General features: G+C 37.5%; 1 protein-coding gene across 1 annotated transcript; it reads left to right on the plus strand.

Moving 5' to 3' along the window:
• Positions 1-4,471: 4,471 nt before the first annotated feature.
• LOC137277033 (solute carrier family 22 member 6-A-like) lies at positions 4,472-18,444 on the plus strand. The gene is made up of 10 exons (XM_067808694.1): positions 4,472-4,622; positions 9,954-10,126; positions 10,381-10,611; positions 12,086-12,288; positions 13,659-13,937; positions 14,711-14,845; positions 16,283-16,368; positions 16,869-16,986; positions 17,606-17,678; positions 17,843-18,444. Exons 1-10 carry the CDS (start codon positions 4,472-4,474, stop codon positions 17,996-17,998), a joined length of 1,605 nt encoding a protein of 534 aa, XP_067664795.1. The 3' UTR covers positions 17,999-18,444.
• The last annotated feature ends 964 nt before the right edge of the window (positions 18,445-19,408 follow it).

A 19,408-nucleotide genomic window follows, 5' to 3' on the forward strand; every position in this document is an offset into this window, starting at 1 on the left:
GAAGGATGTTTGAAAATACGCGTTCATAAGCAGAATCTGAACACACATACATTGAAAGAAAACGACTCAATACCTATATAATGCAGATCATGAAACAATATCACAATGTTTGTAATCGTACCCACCCTTGATAAAACCGGAAACACGTACACGGCATGGCACTCGTGGAAGTAAAATATGAACGAGTTGGAAAACGACCATTGATACATTTTCTAAACTGATTCAAATTCCCGTAAGATCCATACTATACACCAGAATTACCTTTCAGTCATCCTCAGTTATTTACTGTTAGTTGTGTTCAATAGCAGTTGTCATTTGTTGCTGGTGTTGTAGTATTTCTCCTCAAGTTAGCCGTCGATGTGTTGATCTTTACTTTAGCAAATCCGAAGTCGATGATTTTCGCGGTCTATTTTTTTCAAAGAATGTTCTGACACGGGGAGACTTATAAATTGTCAATGTGTCGTAACAATAACATTATATTGTTCTGTGTATATCGTCACAAAAAGTACAATTTTGATGATTAAAGATGTGATGAAAAAAATCATTTTTCCTTTTGCAGAAACGAACGAAACCAGAGCTAGTGTGAGAATGTAACGTACAGTAAATGTATTTCATAAAAATTAATTACTGCTTAGAAAACAACTGTCATCGTCTTTGTGAATCAGTATTTAATTTAGACATTAAAACAGCTAAACATCATATCTTTTGTACACGAATTTGGAACAAAATTGAAATTATTTTGTTACTCCAAACAGCTGAGCTTTCGGTGTTAATTCTACCTATTATAATGCAGGTAATGTTTCAGATCAAATTGTTTGACGTGTGTGCATATTTGTATAAAAAATATCATGTCGCGTGGCTCAGTCCGTGGCTCCATACAGCTTTTAGATATTGCATTAGTGCAATCTGAACTGCAAAATGTACCTCATGTTTATGGCCATACGTTTTACCTACTTGCAGTGTCTATGTTCATGTTTTACTGTTAAAACAGACTTCATCTGGGAACTGATGATCCAAACTCTTGGAGCAGTGATTACACTGACAGTGATTGAAAGACAGACTCATCTTTTCTTGTGATGAAATTTCATGAAGTAATATGAAATTATCATACCAGACCTAAAATAATTTTGTTGCAGTGATGTTTTGAATATGGAATATCAAAACTACAAGTGACAGATAATTAAGTGCTGAGCAGGAGGTGCAACCTGTGTTACTCTGTGGCATCAAAGTAATCATGTGGTGGCACCAGGGACAAGTAGATTTCTTTTTTCCTAATACTGAGCTCTGCAGTGAGTGTTTTTGTTGTCCAGTTTGGAGCTATTCATTATGATTTCAATTTAGATTTTTTTCATTGCCATATTTATATGACAAAGACATATATATCAAATGCTTCCAGATCTTAAACGAAAGACTGCTCAGTCCTTGCCATTTTGCTATTCAAAGAAGACTGGTCTTGATGTTTCTTGTTTTATGATGGTTTAGGCTATTGAACACTAAATAATTTTAGTATATCACCATCAGACACTTCAGCAAACAGAAACAATCCTTGAAATTTCAATAGACTCATTTCATATTGTGACATTGCTCCTAAACCCAGGAAACGACAATAAGGTAGAATAATATATATTTACAGAATATGAAGCCTGTTTACTTTCACCAGAGACAATATAACTTATTATGCGTATATGGTTTCTTTTTTTTATCAAATGTTAACATATTCAGATAAATATACTGTACTGCAAGAACATAAATGACATTAGTCATGTATGATTCAAAATAATTCAGTAAACAAAGTGGTACTGTTGAAAACAAAAAAAACTCATCACCCATTTGTATTTAATTTACATTTTGGCACGATATTATAAAGAAATAAAATACACAAAATAATATGTAACATCTATCCATATATTTTATGACATACATGTAGTTGTATGAAAGAATTGTGTAAAATTGTCAGTTTTCAACACTACTGAAAGACATTAATTAAAATTTGGTTATTTACACGCTGCTAATGCATTGACAGACTTTAAGTGTCTTTGCCCTTGTCTATTTTGGAGAGAAAAATAATTGTCATATTATTAGTATCAATTAACATATGAAAATATATGAAAAGATTTAAAGTTGTAACCAGTTATGAAACATAAGGCATTGACAAATCTATCATAAATATTCAACAAGAACGTTAATTTACTGCATAAAATTATGAATGTAATTCAACTTGTTCTGAATTTTTCCAATCGTAATATGAACACAATATTTATCAAATCATCTCCCATTTCATGTGAAACTAGAACTGAAAATATATTTTAGTTTATACAACATGTATACTGCAGTTCCTACTACACTAAGTCGTCACAAAAAGAAAAGCATGAATGTTATTTTGAAACACAAATGCCACGCCCATATCCGCGCACCTGTTGTTGAGAATGATGTTTGTAAACGTTTTTGTGTCGGACCATGTGAAAAAAAGAATAAGCTGGGATCAACATGCATCACACTTATATCTTTGCTATCTTTATATTCGGTGGACAATAAAGTAATGTGCCTAATATGAACAAAAATTCAAATAAAGATACTGAAAAACTTGCATGTGCAGTGTTGATCGACTACTGTTTCCGGGTCACGGGAGCATACAAGGTCAAACTGGTTCGGCTATGTGCGAATTATATAGTCAAAAATGCTCCAAGAAAATTCTGTGAGCTCTGATTAATCATTTTAAACAGTTATTTGTGCTGAAGTTGGGTTTGTCAGACGAAATATCTCCAACTTTTCTGTTAATATTCAATAACAAATGAATTTCATCAGGCAATCCCTGTCTGTGACATCACATCCGGTGACCTTTGCATTTACTAGAAAACAAGTTAAATTTCACGATCTTAATTTTCGTCTGTCTCTCGTCATACTAAACGGAAAATGATACATGGAACACTTGTAGAATGAGAAATTCTCCCTCTTTCGCCAGGTCTTACACAGAAGAGTTCTGTAATCTTTCTTCTGACCAAAAAAGCTATATTTTATGTAGGAGTTGGACGAAGCGCGCCATGTTTGTTTTTCGTACGTGTAACACGATCTAACACGGTCTTTTTGCGGGTTTGTGCAAAACGTATTGAGCCATAACATTTGACATTTGCACTCATGAATGTTTATAAATCATGTATTTTATTCTGCTATTTTCATGACATGACACGTTTGAATAAACGCAATAGTGCCATTTCAATAAGACCTGTCATGACATCGAAAATGTGATTTGTTTACGACGAACGTTTTCGATTATTTTTTTTCAGAATTAATTTTTAATTTGTCGTCGCGCGGATATCGGCCGATACAAATATACGAAATTAAAGTCAGATACTTATGAAATATCAGTAGTAAGAATATTGAAATCGGTTTGCGATAACTGGACAATCTATATGGCTCCTAATATAAAACGCATCCGGCTGTCAATCGAGCAGTTCAGTTAAATTCGTAAAAATTTACTGTATTTATGTTTGTCTTGTAATTAATATCTGTACGTTTAAAATTATCTGGATATTTTTTTATAATAATGTTTATTTTTGTATCTAGTATTAATGAGCTGAATATTTTTTCAGTTGTTCCTTATTTAATGACGCACCGACTGTTTGAAATCACCCACCCTCTTATCAGCGCCTTATGCTGAAATTAATTCAGCAGGCTAAAGGTTAAGTGTCCAATGAACGAATAAATGAACGACCTGTATCTGCCCCAATAACTTCGGAGAGTGACATACGTTCGTTACTCTGTTAACACAACATACTTGCATCAGAATTCTAAAGTAAAGAGACAATTTCCATAGATTGCTGTCTGTATACCTAAAGCAGTGTTTGGCTGCTTCTGGAACTTGTTTCACGTAGTACAGTTCGTATGAATTCAGAAGAAGTGTCAAGTCTCATATTATCTAAAAGGGGGTTATACCATCTAGTAATGCTTTCCAGACTTCACAGAGTCAGACGTCATGTTGCCATAAAAGGCCACTATATCTTAAGACTAACGGGATCGGGTGGTCAGGCTCATCGGTTCCCAATTGCGCAGATCGATGCTCATGTCGTTGATCACTGGATTGTCTGGTCCAGTCACGATTATTTACAGACCGCCGCCATATAGCTGGAATATGGCTGAGTGCGGCGTAAAACTAAACTCAATCACTCACTCAGAAGTAATGATCATGGGTAGGACTCTGTGGCTTGCTGTGTCGAAATTTCATCCCAGATGGTATCACTGGGTTTCACCAGAACGACGTGCACCCACGACCTGCGATATCAGCTCCCACAACAGCCTGCTTACATAACATTAACACGATCAGGGCGAAGAACATTTCTTCCTTCAGAGGTGACCATACAGTCACCAAAGCTACACCACAGCCATAGTGACCACACCGCACTGGAAAGGTCATTCATTCACTATGTGTTAGCATACAACTAATCTGATAAAACTTTGTTTTAGAGTTTGGAAAATGGCCGACGTTAAAAAGGAACCTCCACGAACTATTGACAGTGTACTGGAACTACTTGGAAGCTTAGGTCGCTATCAGTTGTTTCAAGCTGTTCTCCTCTGTATTGGAAACCTGACAGTTTGTTTCCATCTTCTCAACTACGCCTTCATAGGTAAGCTTGTGTCTACAAATACTATGATCCAGTGTGAGATCCCCGTTAGAATTGGTCTCCGCAACTCATCCGGTCGACTAAAGGGATAGGGTGACGAGGTTTGCTGACTTGGTTGACACTTGTCATCGTCTTCCAGTTGTGTAGATCAATGCTCATGTTACTATTAGCATGCTCATGGGATTGTCTGGTCCAGGCTCGATTGTTTACACACCACCTTCATATAGCTGGAATATTGCTGAGTATTGCGCTGCATAGCAAACAAATAGAAACCAAACAAATATCAAGGTAATTGGTTGTATAATTTAATATGTCACATGATCCATGGCATTAGCAACGGAGCTGCTTTCAATATTTTTATTCATTTCAGTGGAACATTTACAAGCATATACAACTATGATTTGATGGCATGACAATCTTGGCCTAATAGACTAGCATAACAGGTACAATAGGTAGGCCGAATATATTAATACAGAGAAGTACAATCAGGCTATTCAGCTGAATGGAGGATTTACAAAAGTAAGTAACTGTGGTTTAATGACATAGCAATGGGCTAGCATAACATGTACAGTAGATAGTGCCCAATGAAGTTATACTAGCAAGTACTGTCAGGATATTCCTGTCATTATGGCATTTATGATAGTAACTGTGGTTTAATGACATAGCAATGGGCTAGCATAACATGTACAGTAGATAGTGCCCAATGAAGTTATACTAGCAAGTACTGTCAGGATATTCCTGTCATTATGGCATTTATGATAGTAACTGTGGTTTAATGACATAGCAATGGGCTAGCATAACATGTACAGTAGATAGTGCCCAATGAAGTTATACTAGCAAGTACTGTCAGGATATTCCTGTCATTATGGCATTTATGATAGTAACTGTGGTTTAATGACATAGCAATGGGCTAGCATAACATGTACAGTAGATAGTGCCCAATGAAGTTATACTAGCAAGTACTGTCAGGATATTCCTGTCATTATGGCATTTATGATAGTAACTGTGGTTTAATGACATAGCAATGGGCTAGCATAACATGTACAGTAGATAGTGCCCAATGAAGTTATACTAGCAAGTACTGTCAGGATATTCCTGTCATTATGGCATTTATGATAGTAACTGTGGTTTAATGACATAGCAATGGGCTAGCATAACATGTACAGTAGATAGTGCCCAATGAAGATATACTAGCAAGTACTGTCAGGATATTCCTGTCATTATGGCATTTATGATAGTAACTGTGGTTTAATGACATAGCAATGGGCTAGCATAACATGTACAGTAGATAGTGCCCAATGAAGTTATACTAGCAAGTACTGTCAGGATATTCCTGTCATTATGGCATTTATGATAGTAACTGTGGTTTAATGACATAGCAATGGGCTAGCATAACATGTACAGTAGATAGTGCCCAATGAAGTTATACTAGCAAGTACTGTCAGGATATTCCTGTCATTATGGCATTTATGATAGTAACTGTGGTTTAATGACATAGCAATGGGCTAGCATAACATGTACAGTAGATAGTGCCCAATGAAGTTATACTAGCAAGTACTGTCAGGATATTCCTGTCATTATGGCATTTATGATAGTAACTGTGGTTTAATGACATAGCAATGGGCTAGCATAACATGTACAGTAGATAGTGCCCAATGAACTTATACTAGCAAGTACTGTCAGGATATGTCTGTCATTATGGCATTTATGATAGTAACTGTGGTTTAATGACATAGCAATGGGCTAGCATAACATGTACAGTAGATAGTGCCCAATGAAGTTATACTAGCAAGTACTGTCAGGATATTCCTGTCATTATGGCATTTATGATAGTAACTGTGGTTTAATGACATAGCAATGGGCTAGCATAATATGTACAGTAGATAGTGTCCAATGAAGTTATACTAGCAAGTACTGTCAGGATATTCCTGTCATTATGGCATTTATGATAGTAACTGTGGTTTAATGACATAGCAATGGGCTAGCATAACATGTACAGTAGATAGTGCCCAATGAAGTTATACTAGCAAGTACTGTCAGGATATGTCTGTCATTATGGCATTTATGATAGTAACTGTGGTTTAATGACATAGCAATGGGCTAGCATAACATGTACAGTAGATAGTGCCCAATGAAGTTATACTAGCAAGTACTGTCAGGATATGTCTGTCATTATGGCATTTATGATAGTAACTGTGGTTTAATGACATAGCAATGGGCTAGCATAACATGTACAGTAGATAGTGCCCAATGAACTTATACTAGCAAGTACTGTCAGGATATGTCTGTCATTATGGCATTTATGATAGTAACTGTGGTTTAATGACATAGCAATGGGCTAGCATAACATGTACAGTAGATAGTGCCCAATGAAGTTATACTAGCAAGTACTGTCAGGATATTCCTGTCATTATGGCATTTATGATAGTAACTGTGGTTTAATGACATAGCAATGGGCTAGCATAACATGTACAGTAGATAGTGCCCAATGAAGTTATACTAGCAAGTACTGTCAGGATATTCCTGTCATTATGGCATTTATGATAGTAACTGTGGTTTAATGACATAGCAATGGGCTAGCATAACATGTACAGTAGATAGTGCCCAATGAACTTATACTAGCAAGTACTGTCAGGATATGTCTGTCATTATGGCATTTATGATAGTAACTGTGGTTTAATGACATAGCAATGGGCTAGCATAACATGTACAGTAGATAGTGCCCAATGAAGTTATACTAGCAAGTACTGTCAGGATATTCCTGTCATTATGGCATTTATGATAGTAACTGTGGTTTAATGACATAGCAATGGGCTAGCATAACATGTACAGTAGATAGTGCCCAATGAACTTATACTAGCAAGTACTGTCAGGATATGTCTGTCATTATGGCATTTATGATAGTAACTGTGGTTTAATGACATAGCAATGGGCTAGCATAACATGTACAGTAGATAGTGCCCAATGAACTTATACTAGCAAGTACTGTCAGGATATGTCTGTCATTATGGCATTTATGATAGTAACTGTGGTTTAATGACATAGCAATGGGCTAGCATAACATGTACAGTAGATAGTGCCCAATGAAGTTATACTAGCAAGTACTGTCAGGATATGTCTGTCATTATGGCATTTATGATAGTAACTGTGGTTTAATGACATAGCAATGGGCTAGCATAACATGTACAGTAGATAGTGCCCAATGAACTTATACTAGCAAGTACTGTCAGGATATGTCTGTCATTATGGCATTTATGATAGTAACTGTGGTTTAATGACATAGCAATGGGCTAGCATAACATGTACAGTAGATAGTGCCCAATGAACTTATACTAGCAAGTACTGTCAGGATATGTCTGTCATTATGGCATTTATGATAGTAACTGTGGTTTAATGACATAGCAATGGGCTAGCATAACATGTACAGTAGATAGTGCCCAATGAAGTTATACTAGCAAGTACTGTCAGGATATGTCTGTCATTATGGCATTTATGATAGTAACTGTGGTTTAATGACATAGCAATGGGCTAGCATAACATGTACAGTAGATAGTGCCCAATGAAGTTATACTAGCAAGTACTGTCAGGATATTCCTGTCATTATGGCATTTATGATAGTAACTGTGGTTTAATGACATAGCAATGGGCTAGCATAACATGTACAGTAGATAGTGCCCAATGAAGTTATACTAGCAAGTACTGTCAGGATATTCCTGTCATTATGGCATTTATGATAGTAACTGTGGTTTAATGACATAGCAATGGGCTAGCATAACATGTACAGTAGATAGTGCCCAATGAACTTATACTAGCAAGTACTGTCAGGATATGTCTGTCATTATGGCATTTATGATAGTAACTGTGGTTTAATGACATAGCAATGGGCTAGCATAACATGTACAGTAGATAGTGCCCAATGAAGTTATACTAGCAAGTACTGTCAGGATATTCCTGTCATTATGGCATTTATGATAGTAACTGTGGTTTAATGACATAGCAATGGGCTAGCATAACATGTACAGTAGATAGTGCCCAATGAACTTATACTAGCAAGTACTGTCAGGATATGTCTGTCATTATGGCATTTATGATAGTAACTGTGGTTTAATGACATAGCAATGGGCTAGCATAACATGTACAGTAGATAGTGCCCAATGAACTTATACTAGCAAGTACTGTCAGGATATGTCTGTCATTATGGCATTTATGATAGTAACTGTGGTTTAATGACATAGCAATGGGCTAGCATAACATGTACAGTAGATAGTGCCCAATGAAGTTATACTAGCAAGTACTGTCAGGATATGTCTGTCATTATGGCATTTATGATAGTAACTGTGGTTTAATGACATAGCAATGGGCTAGCATAACATGTACAGTAGATAGTGCCCAATGAACTTATACTAGCAAGTACTGTCAGGATATGTCTGTCATTATGGCATTTATGATAGTAACTGTGGTTTAATGACATAGCAATGGGCTAGCATAACATGTACAGTAGATAGTGCCCAATGAACTTATACTAGCAAGTACTGTCAGGATATGTCTGTCATTATGGCATTTATGATAGTAACTGTGGTTTAATGACATAGCAATGGGCTAGCATAACATGTACAGTAGATAGTGCCCAATGAAGTTATACTAGCAAGTACTGTCAGGATATGTCTGTCATTATGGCATTTATGATAGTAACTGTGGTTTAATGACATAGCAATGGGCTAGCATAACATGTACAGTAGATAGTGCCCAATGAAGTTATACTAGCAAGTACTGTCAGGATATTCCTGCCCCTATGGCATTTATGATAGTACGTAACTGAGGTTTGAAGACATAACAATGTTCAGTAAGTAGCGCATAATGCACTTTCGCAAGAAAGTACAATCAGGCTACATGTTGTTATATTTGTGGTAATTGTGGTCCAAAGTAGGCATAGCAAGTGGCATAGTGTAGGATAACAAATACTGTAGGTAAAATATAGTACACATGTAAGAGAGAGTAAAAACGTTCGCATACCAAACGATATATTCAAGTATGGCAAACACGGTGTGTAGTAGATACTATACTTCTAAGTGATTAGGTTAACGATTACAATTTCAATTCCATGGGCCATTTACTCTGAGATTTAACCATGTTGTTATTTTTCCTAGCTATGTATATTTCGATTGATAGAAGGTTATTTAACACACTTTAGAAGTCGGCTTTCTATCATTTATACTATCTAGGTATATGAACCTTTTTTTGCCAGCAAGAATAATATTATTAAAAGAAGGATAGCCAGTGTTAATCCCCAACATTGCTGACTCGGAGTTTACATCTCCATACATCGTCCAACAGCTCAGCCCGTGAAGCAGCTATGTGCCGTGACTCCACTTTATGGCAACGACACCAACACCGACTACGGCAAATGTGACGTGTCTGTACGGAACACCACCACCAATGTCACGACAACACATGCATGCAGTGTCTGGACATATAACATGGAGAGAGATCATTCCATTGAACCCGAGGTACGACTCATCGTCAGACGCTATGAAATCTATGACGGTTTCTAGGATCGACTTACATAATATGCCTCCTGTTTCGTAAACTGGATTACAAGAATTGAATGACTGTTAACACATGTAAGCCTGGGCCTAGATTTTCGAAGCTCTCTTAGCGCTAAGAGAATGTCATATATTAACATTAACTTACGACTATCTTAGAGCTATGAGAGCTTCGAAAATTTAGGCCAAGGTATATATCCATGTTGCTTGTTTTACAGTGGGATCTTGTGTGTGGGAATGTCTTCTTCGCCCGCCTCCCACAGTCTCTCTTCATCGTTGGACAAGGGATCGGCGCAGCCACGGTATCGGGGATGTCGGACAAGTTCGGGAGGAAACCATTTCTTATTTTGTCACACGTTTTGACCGCCGGTGCCGGACTTGCTTTAGCGTTCTCTCCTAATATCGGAGCCTTCTCTGCTCTGAGATTAGTGAATGGCATTTTTCAACAGGTAAACGTTCATTGCACGTTGTATCAGTTCACGTAATCTGATATAGAAGCACATCTTTACTGAAGCATCTGAGAACAGATTCGCCTTTTGAACAAAGGTTCATGAACACGTATGACATGCATACTTGCCATCCAACTTTAGACTCACCCACTCACGCTGGATAATTGCCTTGACAAAAGGTATACGAAATCCCTTCAGGACCACAAAATATAACACTGAGAAGTCTGAATTTTTCAATGATGTATTCAGCAAAACAAAACCAAGATACTACATAATTCACAACGGAGGTTTCATATACAATACAACTAAGTCAATTCTAAAGTAATGGGTCACAAATATAATGTCAACTCACGTAAGTCTTCATGTGAGAGTGAGAAACAGTTGTACAGAATGTAACACAGCGAGCTGTCAGGCAGCGGTTATGTAAGTCAAGCGTTGACTGAGATTGGCAAGTTAATTTACTTCAGTTAATCTGTGTACACCCGTGTCAGACAACACGGCAACTAGCCTTTCTATATAAAGTCAACATTTCCTGAATGTACGAGGACATACGACCATCGCCATCAACGTAGAATTCTCTCGGTCAGCCTCGTGTTTACCTTTTTCAAAGGGAGGTAACTTTAGAGAACTACCTTCAAGGCTTGACGATAAAATACTAATACCACTGAACATTTATGATACGGAATGTGACCCATAATAGTTATTACTTAATTAATAATAACATTTACGGAAAATGCACTCTCGTAACATTATACGTATATAGATTATGGTCGCATCAAAAATTAATTTCTCCTCTAAATTTGGGGAACCAACTGCAAACCTTATGCATAGGAATTGCACGAGGATCATGCACCAAAATTGTTAAGATTTATGAGCAAATATAGTGCACGTGAACAGATGCCTTTGGGTGTACAGTTTGTGACGAATTCATCAATTGTCCCTGTTTTTATCATTCATTGATCTCATGAAAACTATTTTACCGAAATTGTTTTAGGTGATCGGTGGGAAATCATTTCATATTTAAATTCCCTATTTCATTTTCCATTCATCCTTCAAACACCCATGTACAAACATGCACCTGTTCACTTACACGGATACTTGTAGCATTAATAGCTGTAACCAACAGGCTGTATTTTATATATACATGCATCAAGGATACGCTATTTGAACCCGTGAAGATCCGGGTTAGAATTAATCCTCAACAACCCATGCATGTCGTAAGAGGCGACTGACGGGATCGTGTGGCCAGGGTGACACATGCCATCGTATCCCAATTTGCGCAGAACGATTCTCATACTTTTGTTCATTGGATTTTGTGGTCCAGACTCGATTATTTATAGACTGCCGTCATTTAACTGGAATATTGCTGAGTGCAGCCCCAAACTAACTTCACTCACTTGAAGTTGTTGTATGATAATATGGCACAATGTATCACTACATTTGAATGACCACTGCCATCCTGTTGTTTTTGTAGGGTATCGTTGTGTGTACATACACTATGATAATGGAAGCGTTCCCAAGAAACAAACGTATTGAAATATCCACATTCTACACCCTATCATGGAGTGCCAGCACCCTTCTCCTCACAGGGGTGGCCTACTTGTTACGTCATATGGATTGGAGAACTCTGCAGCTCTGTTTTGTTTCTGTGTCCATCAGTGTCTTTCTACAAATCTTGTGAGTACAAGTTATTTCTAATTCATACTTGTACATGTGTATAATAAGAATGAGAAAGAAAAACATTCATGGAAAATGTTCTGGTTTCAAACATATTGTTTAAAGGTGCCTTTCTGGGGTTGCTGGGAACTGACTATGCCCATTATATCAGTCGAGTCACCAAGGTGTACTTATACAGATATTGACACGAAATGTGCGTCAGGTATTGATATGGTCTTGGTCCATTATCGTAAAGTTTCACAGGTGCCACAAGCAGTGGATAAAGTATACTCTTTACCCTCTCCCCCTGTCTCCCAAATAAAAACAAATCAATCTCGATGGTGATTTTTGCCGATATTCTACTGATGTGGAAGTCGCCGTGGCTGAGCGGGTTAGGCAGCTGACTTTGTGTGCTGGCGATTAGGTGCCTGACTCTGAATGTGCAAGTTCGAATTCCGGATGGTACTGAACCCCCAAAGTACAAGAATTTTTATTTTACTAAGAAAGTGAAATCCCAAACATGACATATGTTGCACGCTACTGATAGGTGACAGATAAATATTCAAAGAATACAGAACCCCAAGCGACTGTCAATTTGACTTTTCTCACAACATGGAGAACATCACCCGAACACAACTACCCTCAGAAACAACATGCACAATGTGTGGCATGAATGTGCTCCACTCTCCATACATGAACCCTGATCGGTGTAAACCTACCTGTAATCATTCCTATGGTGCAACAAGCGGTTTCTAATTTAGTTTTTATGGATGATAATGCCTGAGAAAGAGCTGTTAACGGTGTTGTTTAGACGATAAATATCACACGTATGGACTGGCCTTCAAAGTCATTTGATCTGATTCCTCTTGAACATGCTTAGGACATTATTGGGAGTCATGTCTCTGGATGATCTTGAACAAGCGTTGCTGAGAGAATGGCAGGACACTCCACAGTAGCAACTTTGAAGGCTCATTTGATCTATGGAAAAAACGTGTAGAAGCTTGCATTTGTGCTCAAGGTTGTCACACGCCATACTGAACACTGTTTCACTGTCCAAATCTGAATTTAACCTTAATGTTAACATTTGATGCTTTGTAAGTCTGTCATTGCTCAAAACCATTTCATTTCATTTTGTTAATAGCGGTCACACAGTTTCACCTTTCTATAGTATTATTTCATGATTTGAAATTTCAATAAATGAAAATATAATGAGACTAAACATGTGCGTAGCTGAACTTTTTATTAAGAGTATAATATTATGTAAAATATGGGCGTACTGTTAAGTTTCCTTAACAGTATTACTTCAGTAAAAATTGTGATCTTTCGATCGGGACAGAAACGTAGATGACTTTTGTTATACGAATTAAAAAATCTTTCTGTTTGCATGACAGCTTTATGGCTGAGTCTCTGAGATGGCTGATCACGAACAACAAGGCCAAAAGAGCCATAGCGTTGTTCAAGAAAGCAGCCAAGATGAACCACGTTGATGTGACCGACGTTCAAATACCGGGTATCGACAAGAAGGAAAAGCCGGTTGAGCTGAGCACCACCAAGAGTAAATACGTTGAAGCTCCACCAGAGAAACACACGGAGCACGTGCAGTATAGCTGCCTTGACTTGGTGCGGACCAAGTTCATGTTGAAGATATGTGCTGTTGTTTGGTTCTCGTGGTGAGAATACAGTAACGGAATGGTATCAGTGATTTTTAGAACAGTCAATCAGCAGTAAAATGTGGTAAAACATGGCAGCAAACTGTTGAGTTTGTTCCAGACATTCCAATGACCGATCTCACGACAAGTTTGGATTGTTAAAGTTCCTCAAATTTATGTCAAAGTTTTATCGTTGTACTGATCTGTTGTATACAATCTGCTAGTGGCACAATATTCCCGGTTTATGAACAAATGGTTCCAAAGGTACATTACGTCTCCAGCTTATAAATACACTAATACACTATTCTGAAAGTTGCAAGCGCTGTGAGTGATAATGTTACACTTGTGTAAACGTCTTCCGTGTAAATAGGCATCAAAGCAACTGGCCATAACAGTAGGGCGTTTTGGTAGCCTTGTGGTTAAAGCATTCGTCCGACCCAGGTTCGACTCCCCACATGGGGGCAATTTATGAGGCTCATTTTTGGTGTCCCCGCTATGATACTGTTGGAAGATTGCTGAAAGCGGTGTAAAACTAAACGCACTAACTTGTGACAATTCTTCCGAACCGAAGTAAGACCATGCAGCACTTCGGTTGTAATTGCTGATACACAGCCAATTTGTAATAATATAAAAATGTAGCTAGGCTTTCGCTCTTGAACTGAAAAACGACACTGAAAATGTCTCTTTGGTACATTTGGTGAAGTTTTATAGCTGCCACCATTTTAATTAACATTTAAGAATATATGTGTTCTTAGTAGGATAGTTTATATTGTAACAATATAACAATGTTGCAGGTTGGTTGACAGCTTGACGTACTTTAGCCTCTATCTGACATCCTCCTCCCTGCATGATGATCAGTATCTGAATTTCTTCCTCAACTCATTGGCTGGCGTACCATCGGGGCCGCTCTTCTGGTTTGTGGGTAGAAGGTCTGTAGAGTTCTTTAATCTTTTATATACTTTAAGAGAACCTGAGACTCAGGATGTTAACCCCTTCTCATAGTAAATGAAGTTCTGACAGTCAAATAACAGACAATCATTTGCAATATATCTGTTACATAAGACGATGATTTGAGAAGAATATTGGTGGCGATACCACTAGATTCTTTGATCTTAAACCAACCTTAAGTACAAGGCGTAACACGGAGCTATTGTGGTGGTTTTGTCTGTAGTATTTGTCCTGATGGGCTAGAGAACAGATACATTGGACAACACGGGAGTATGTATGACCAATATATTGTTAAAACATGTTTTTGTAACTACTACCATCATGATTTGAAAAGTATGTTAATACTATCAAAGCATTTATTGTGGATAAGATTCACACACGTTTTTTCTACTTAAACTTCAAAAGCATGAGCTTAACAAAGGAACAAATATTCCAACGGTGGACATTCGCAAATAAATATTGTTTTATAATAAATCTATTTGACTGACCCAATGTACGCGTGCACTACATGTTAACGATTTTGCATTGTGTTCGTTTCTTCGCCGCTCAGCAATATTCCAGAAATATGGTTTGTAAATAGTCGGGTCTGTGCCAGACAATCCAGTGATCAATAGAATGATCGATCTGCGCTGGGAAATGCGTCAACCAGACCCGTTAGTCACTTCTCACAACCCTTTGTGGCTAATGACCAATTGTAACTAGTATCTTCACTAGTCTCATGGTATTGTCGGTGTCAGAGGAAGCAATTATATCTATTGGAGAGCACACTGTTCATTTTAAGCTTGTGTCAAGCTCTTCAGTCGTAACTAGGAAATCATCTTCACGTAGAAAATCTGTTGCAAAATTATCTATTCTGCTTGACTGGCCAACTCGGTAAAATATTTTTGCGTTTCGAAAACACAGAATACAGAATAAAACAATAGACCATGTAAGACAAAAAGACAGATGTGGCGTTTTTTGTTGATAATGAATAGCCTACTGTTCATTTTAGGCTCATAACGGTATTATTGGTTTCATTTCATTGTCTATAATACATGTGCATATGTTGACAACAGCTGGAAGTACTACGGTTGATATATTTCTTTATAACGACCTGCTGAAATGCTAATCGTAAGACAGATGTGTGCACACATGTGCACAATGTTCACACTCACTTTTTATTTTATACACGAAATTGAAGCCAAACTGAAAGACATTTCAGTATGATTCCTATTAAAGGTAATTACTCAAATTCATTCAAGGCTTACTAGTTTCTATGGTAACTAACGACAGTATAGTGACTAATGCATCCAGTGTAAAAATAATAATGATTCTGGATAATCGAGCAGTTCCAGTTAAATATTTTAAGTGTATTTTACTCATGTCGTTTCCCCTTTTCAGGTTTTATAATATAAGTAATGTCCACTGTTGTTCTGTAGGTGGGGACGGAGAGCGTTCTTTATGTCTTTCCACGTACTGGCTGGCCTAAGTCTTATTTTGGCGACAATGGTCCGGACCTTTGCGGGTAAGTTTGTTGATAAAGCAATAATGTAGATACATATCTTCAGCAATAGCTAATACCTGAAGGATTTTATCAACCATCTCACAGACTACTACCTGTAACTACTAATAGTTGCCAATAATCATATGCATGAAGAAAATATGCTGAAGAAAACAATAAAGGATCACATGAAAGCGCAAGTGTTCCTTTATTTTCTTCCAGATTTCTCACAACCTGTGCAGGACAAAGCTTGTGAAGAAACCTGGAAAAATGTACTGGAACTCTTGTCCTTTCATGTGATCCCTTATGTTCCCCCTCAGTTTATTAGTAATCAGAAGTTGATTTTCCTGAGCAACAACCTTGAATTGAAAAAAACACCAAGAAAGTATTTAAAGTATCAATATCGTCGGCCTGGCATCATGATGTACTGAGTGTTGACGCTTCCATGTATACTAGACTTTGTATTTTATTTATGAGGAAGGGTATGTTTACTGACTAATCGTGGAAACTAACTTGACTTTCAGTTGGAGATGCAGCATCAACAATAGCCACTGTTTTGGCTTTCACTGGGAAAATTGGTAACAGTGCCTGTTTCAATGCCATGTTTGTGTATGCGCCCGAGATCTATCCGACAAATCTCAGGTTAGTGACTCAAGGGCTGCGTCTTTTCCGTGCTGGATGTACGATGTAACAGGAAATAGGGTTAAATAGAATCTTTTTACCAAGTATGTACCATATTAGAAACAATATTATCAGTGTCTGTTTCTTGGAAAGATTCTTCATATCCTTCTAGCTGGATGTACCTGATATCAAGGACATTTGCATCCTACATTTTAAACGAACATTTGATTATATTCGTCAAGCAGTTTAGCCTTTTCAATGCCATTGAAACAACCTTTCACAGGACAATTTAAGTAGGTTCAAGACGTAGCCAAATAATTGGTTTCTTAGAGTTACAAAATGAGGTTAGTGAATCGTTGCCTTCTCGGGATCTTTTCTGGTGTTAATTTGTTTCAGTTTTGTCATAGTTCTTCCATGCGAATTCTGTGTTGCTGTTTGATACATTTTGCCATTTCCCTGGAATATATACTTGTCGTGGAAGTAGAATGACAGAAAACGAGCAAAATATTCGTTATATGACTATTCCCAACATTCTTTTGCATCATGATCTCAATCTGGCAGGCACATCGTGAACTGACTGACTTTAAATATAATCTTGATCTACAATAATATTAATATATTTTACGAATTTTTTTTGCAGATCAGCTGGTATAGGATCTGGTTCCACAGCGGCCAGGGTTGGAGGGATGCTCGCACCTTTTATATCCATTCTTGTGAGTTTTTAATATTACGAACTAAGTGCCAGTTCGATTTTCCAAATATAGATTAAATATGTATGTAGGTCACTTAACTATAGCTGGTCTTCACATCTCCACGTCTCAGAATTGTGCCATCATCACACATTAAACATTAGAATACATCCTTTGCTGTATTTCAGGCAGACATCGTGCCCTGGGCCCCTGGAATTATTTTCGGGGTAGCGTGTTTGGTAACAGCTGGACTCAATTATTTTTTTCCTGAAGCAGAAGGACGAGAACTCCCCCAGACAATAGAGGACGTCAAGGCCTGGGGTAAAGCACCCGCAAAAGGTTGACGTGATTTCCAGAAAGCTGCACAGCTTCGCAAAATAATATTCCAAGGATAATGTTCAAAGGATAATAAACATGGACACCCTTAAGGGTTTATGGCAATATACATATGCAAGATTATTAAATCAACATACATGACATTTGTGTGCATATATCATTGTTATCTTTAATTTCATATTGACAATAACACGGACAATACATAACCTCAATATCGTGGACTGACGGCATTTTGGGAGGTATGCCGTTGATACAATCAGATCTCCTGTAAAATGTGTTTTTTTTTCTGTTTTATTTTGCTTGGTGTACTCAGCATGTGCATTGTAAATTGGTGAATGTATGTTCGGCACCCATGAACATGCAACATACTGAACCAGGCTACTGTTCTTTCTAATTGCAATACCATAGTTTGTAAATGTGGAGTACAATGCAGAAAATAAATCCATTGTCTTGATCTGCATTTCAAGAGTGTCAGAATATTCACGTATGTTTTAACAGATTATTTCCACAGTTCCCCCAGTATTTTGCTCAAAGAAGTAGGAAGTGTAATCATCTTGCAACAGTTCTATATGCTGCTTGTTTCAAAATTAAAATATTCCAGCAATAACACAGCTTCATTTTCCCAATGTGGTGATTTGAACCGGCTTATGAGGCGAGGGGATGCTCTACTTCCGGGTTAACCACGACCCACGATAAACACAAGGTGGCAGCATAAAATTGTATTATATAATTATAGAATAATTGTCTCTCCAAATGTTATGGTTGAAGCTTATGATACCAGGGGTGCCTGTTGGTTTGTAGAAGATCCTTGAAGATCAGGTCGGGTTACAATTGATCTTCAGCAGCTCCTGCTTGTCGCAAAAAGGCGGCTAACAGGATCAGGTAGCAGTGCTCACTGACTTGACTGACATATGTCATCTAATCCCAATTGAGCAAATCCCTGCTCATGACGTTGATCACTGGATTGACTGGTCCAAACTCGATTATTTATAGACCGCTGCCATACGGCTGGAATAATCCAGAGTGCAGCGTTAAACAACAACCAATGTTCTGTGTTCTGAGATACGCGAATACCACGAACGGGTATTATCTGTTTGCGCCAATATTGGGCCATATGTATAAATCTCAGACTAACGTATTCACTTAGTGTAAACATCTCTAAGTTAGACAGGATACATGCAAGCATTATCAGTATCTTAGAGACACGCTGCTGGTGATGCTTCTTTGAAAAAAACACCATAAATCGTGTCAGCGTTGTTTGCCTTCGGGTGAGACAACATAACGCTTCACGTGTTACCGTGCAAACATAAAAAAAAACAATAAAAAAGCCGTAATTCAAATTTAAACCACACATGTTACACTTTAAGTATCATAAAATTTGTTAATGAGCTATATTCCACAGTCCTCGTAAATTTTGT

This window comes from Haliotis asinina, chromosome 3 (genome assembly GCF_037392515.1).
Source record: "Haliotis asinina isolate JCU_RB_2024 chromosome 3, JCU_Hal_asi_v2, whole genome shotgun sequence".
Taxonomy (NCBI): domain Eukaryota; kingdom Metazoa; phylum Mollusca; class Gastropoda; order Lepetellida; family Haliotidae; genus Haliotis; species Haliotis asinina.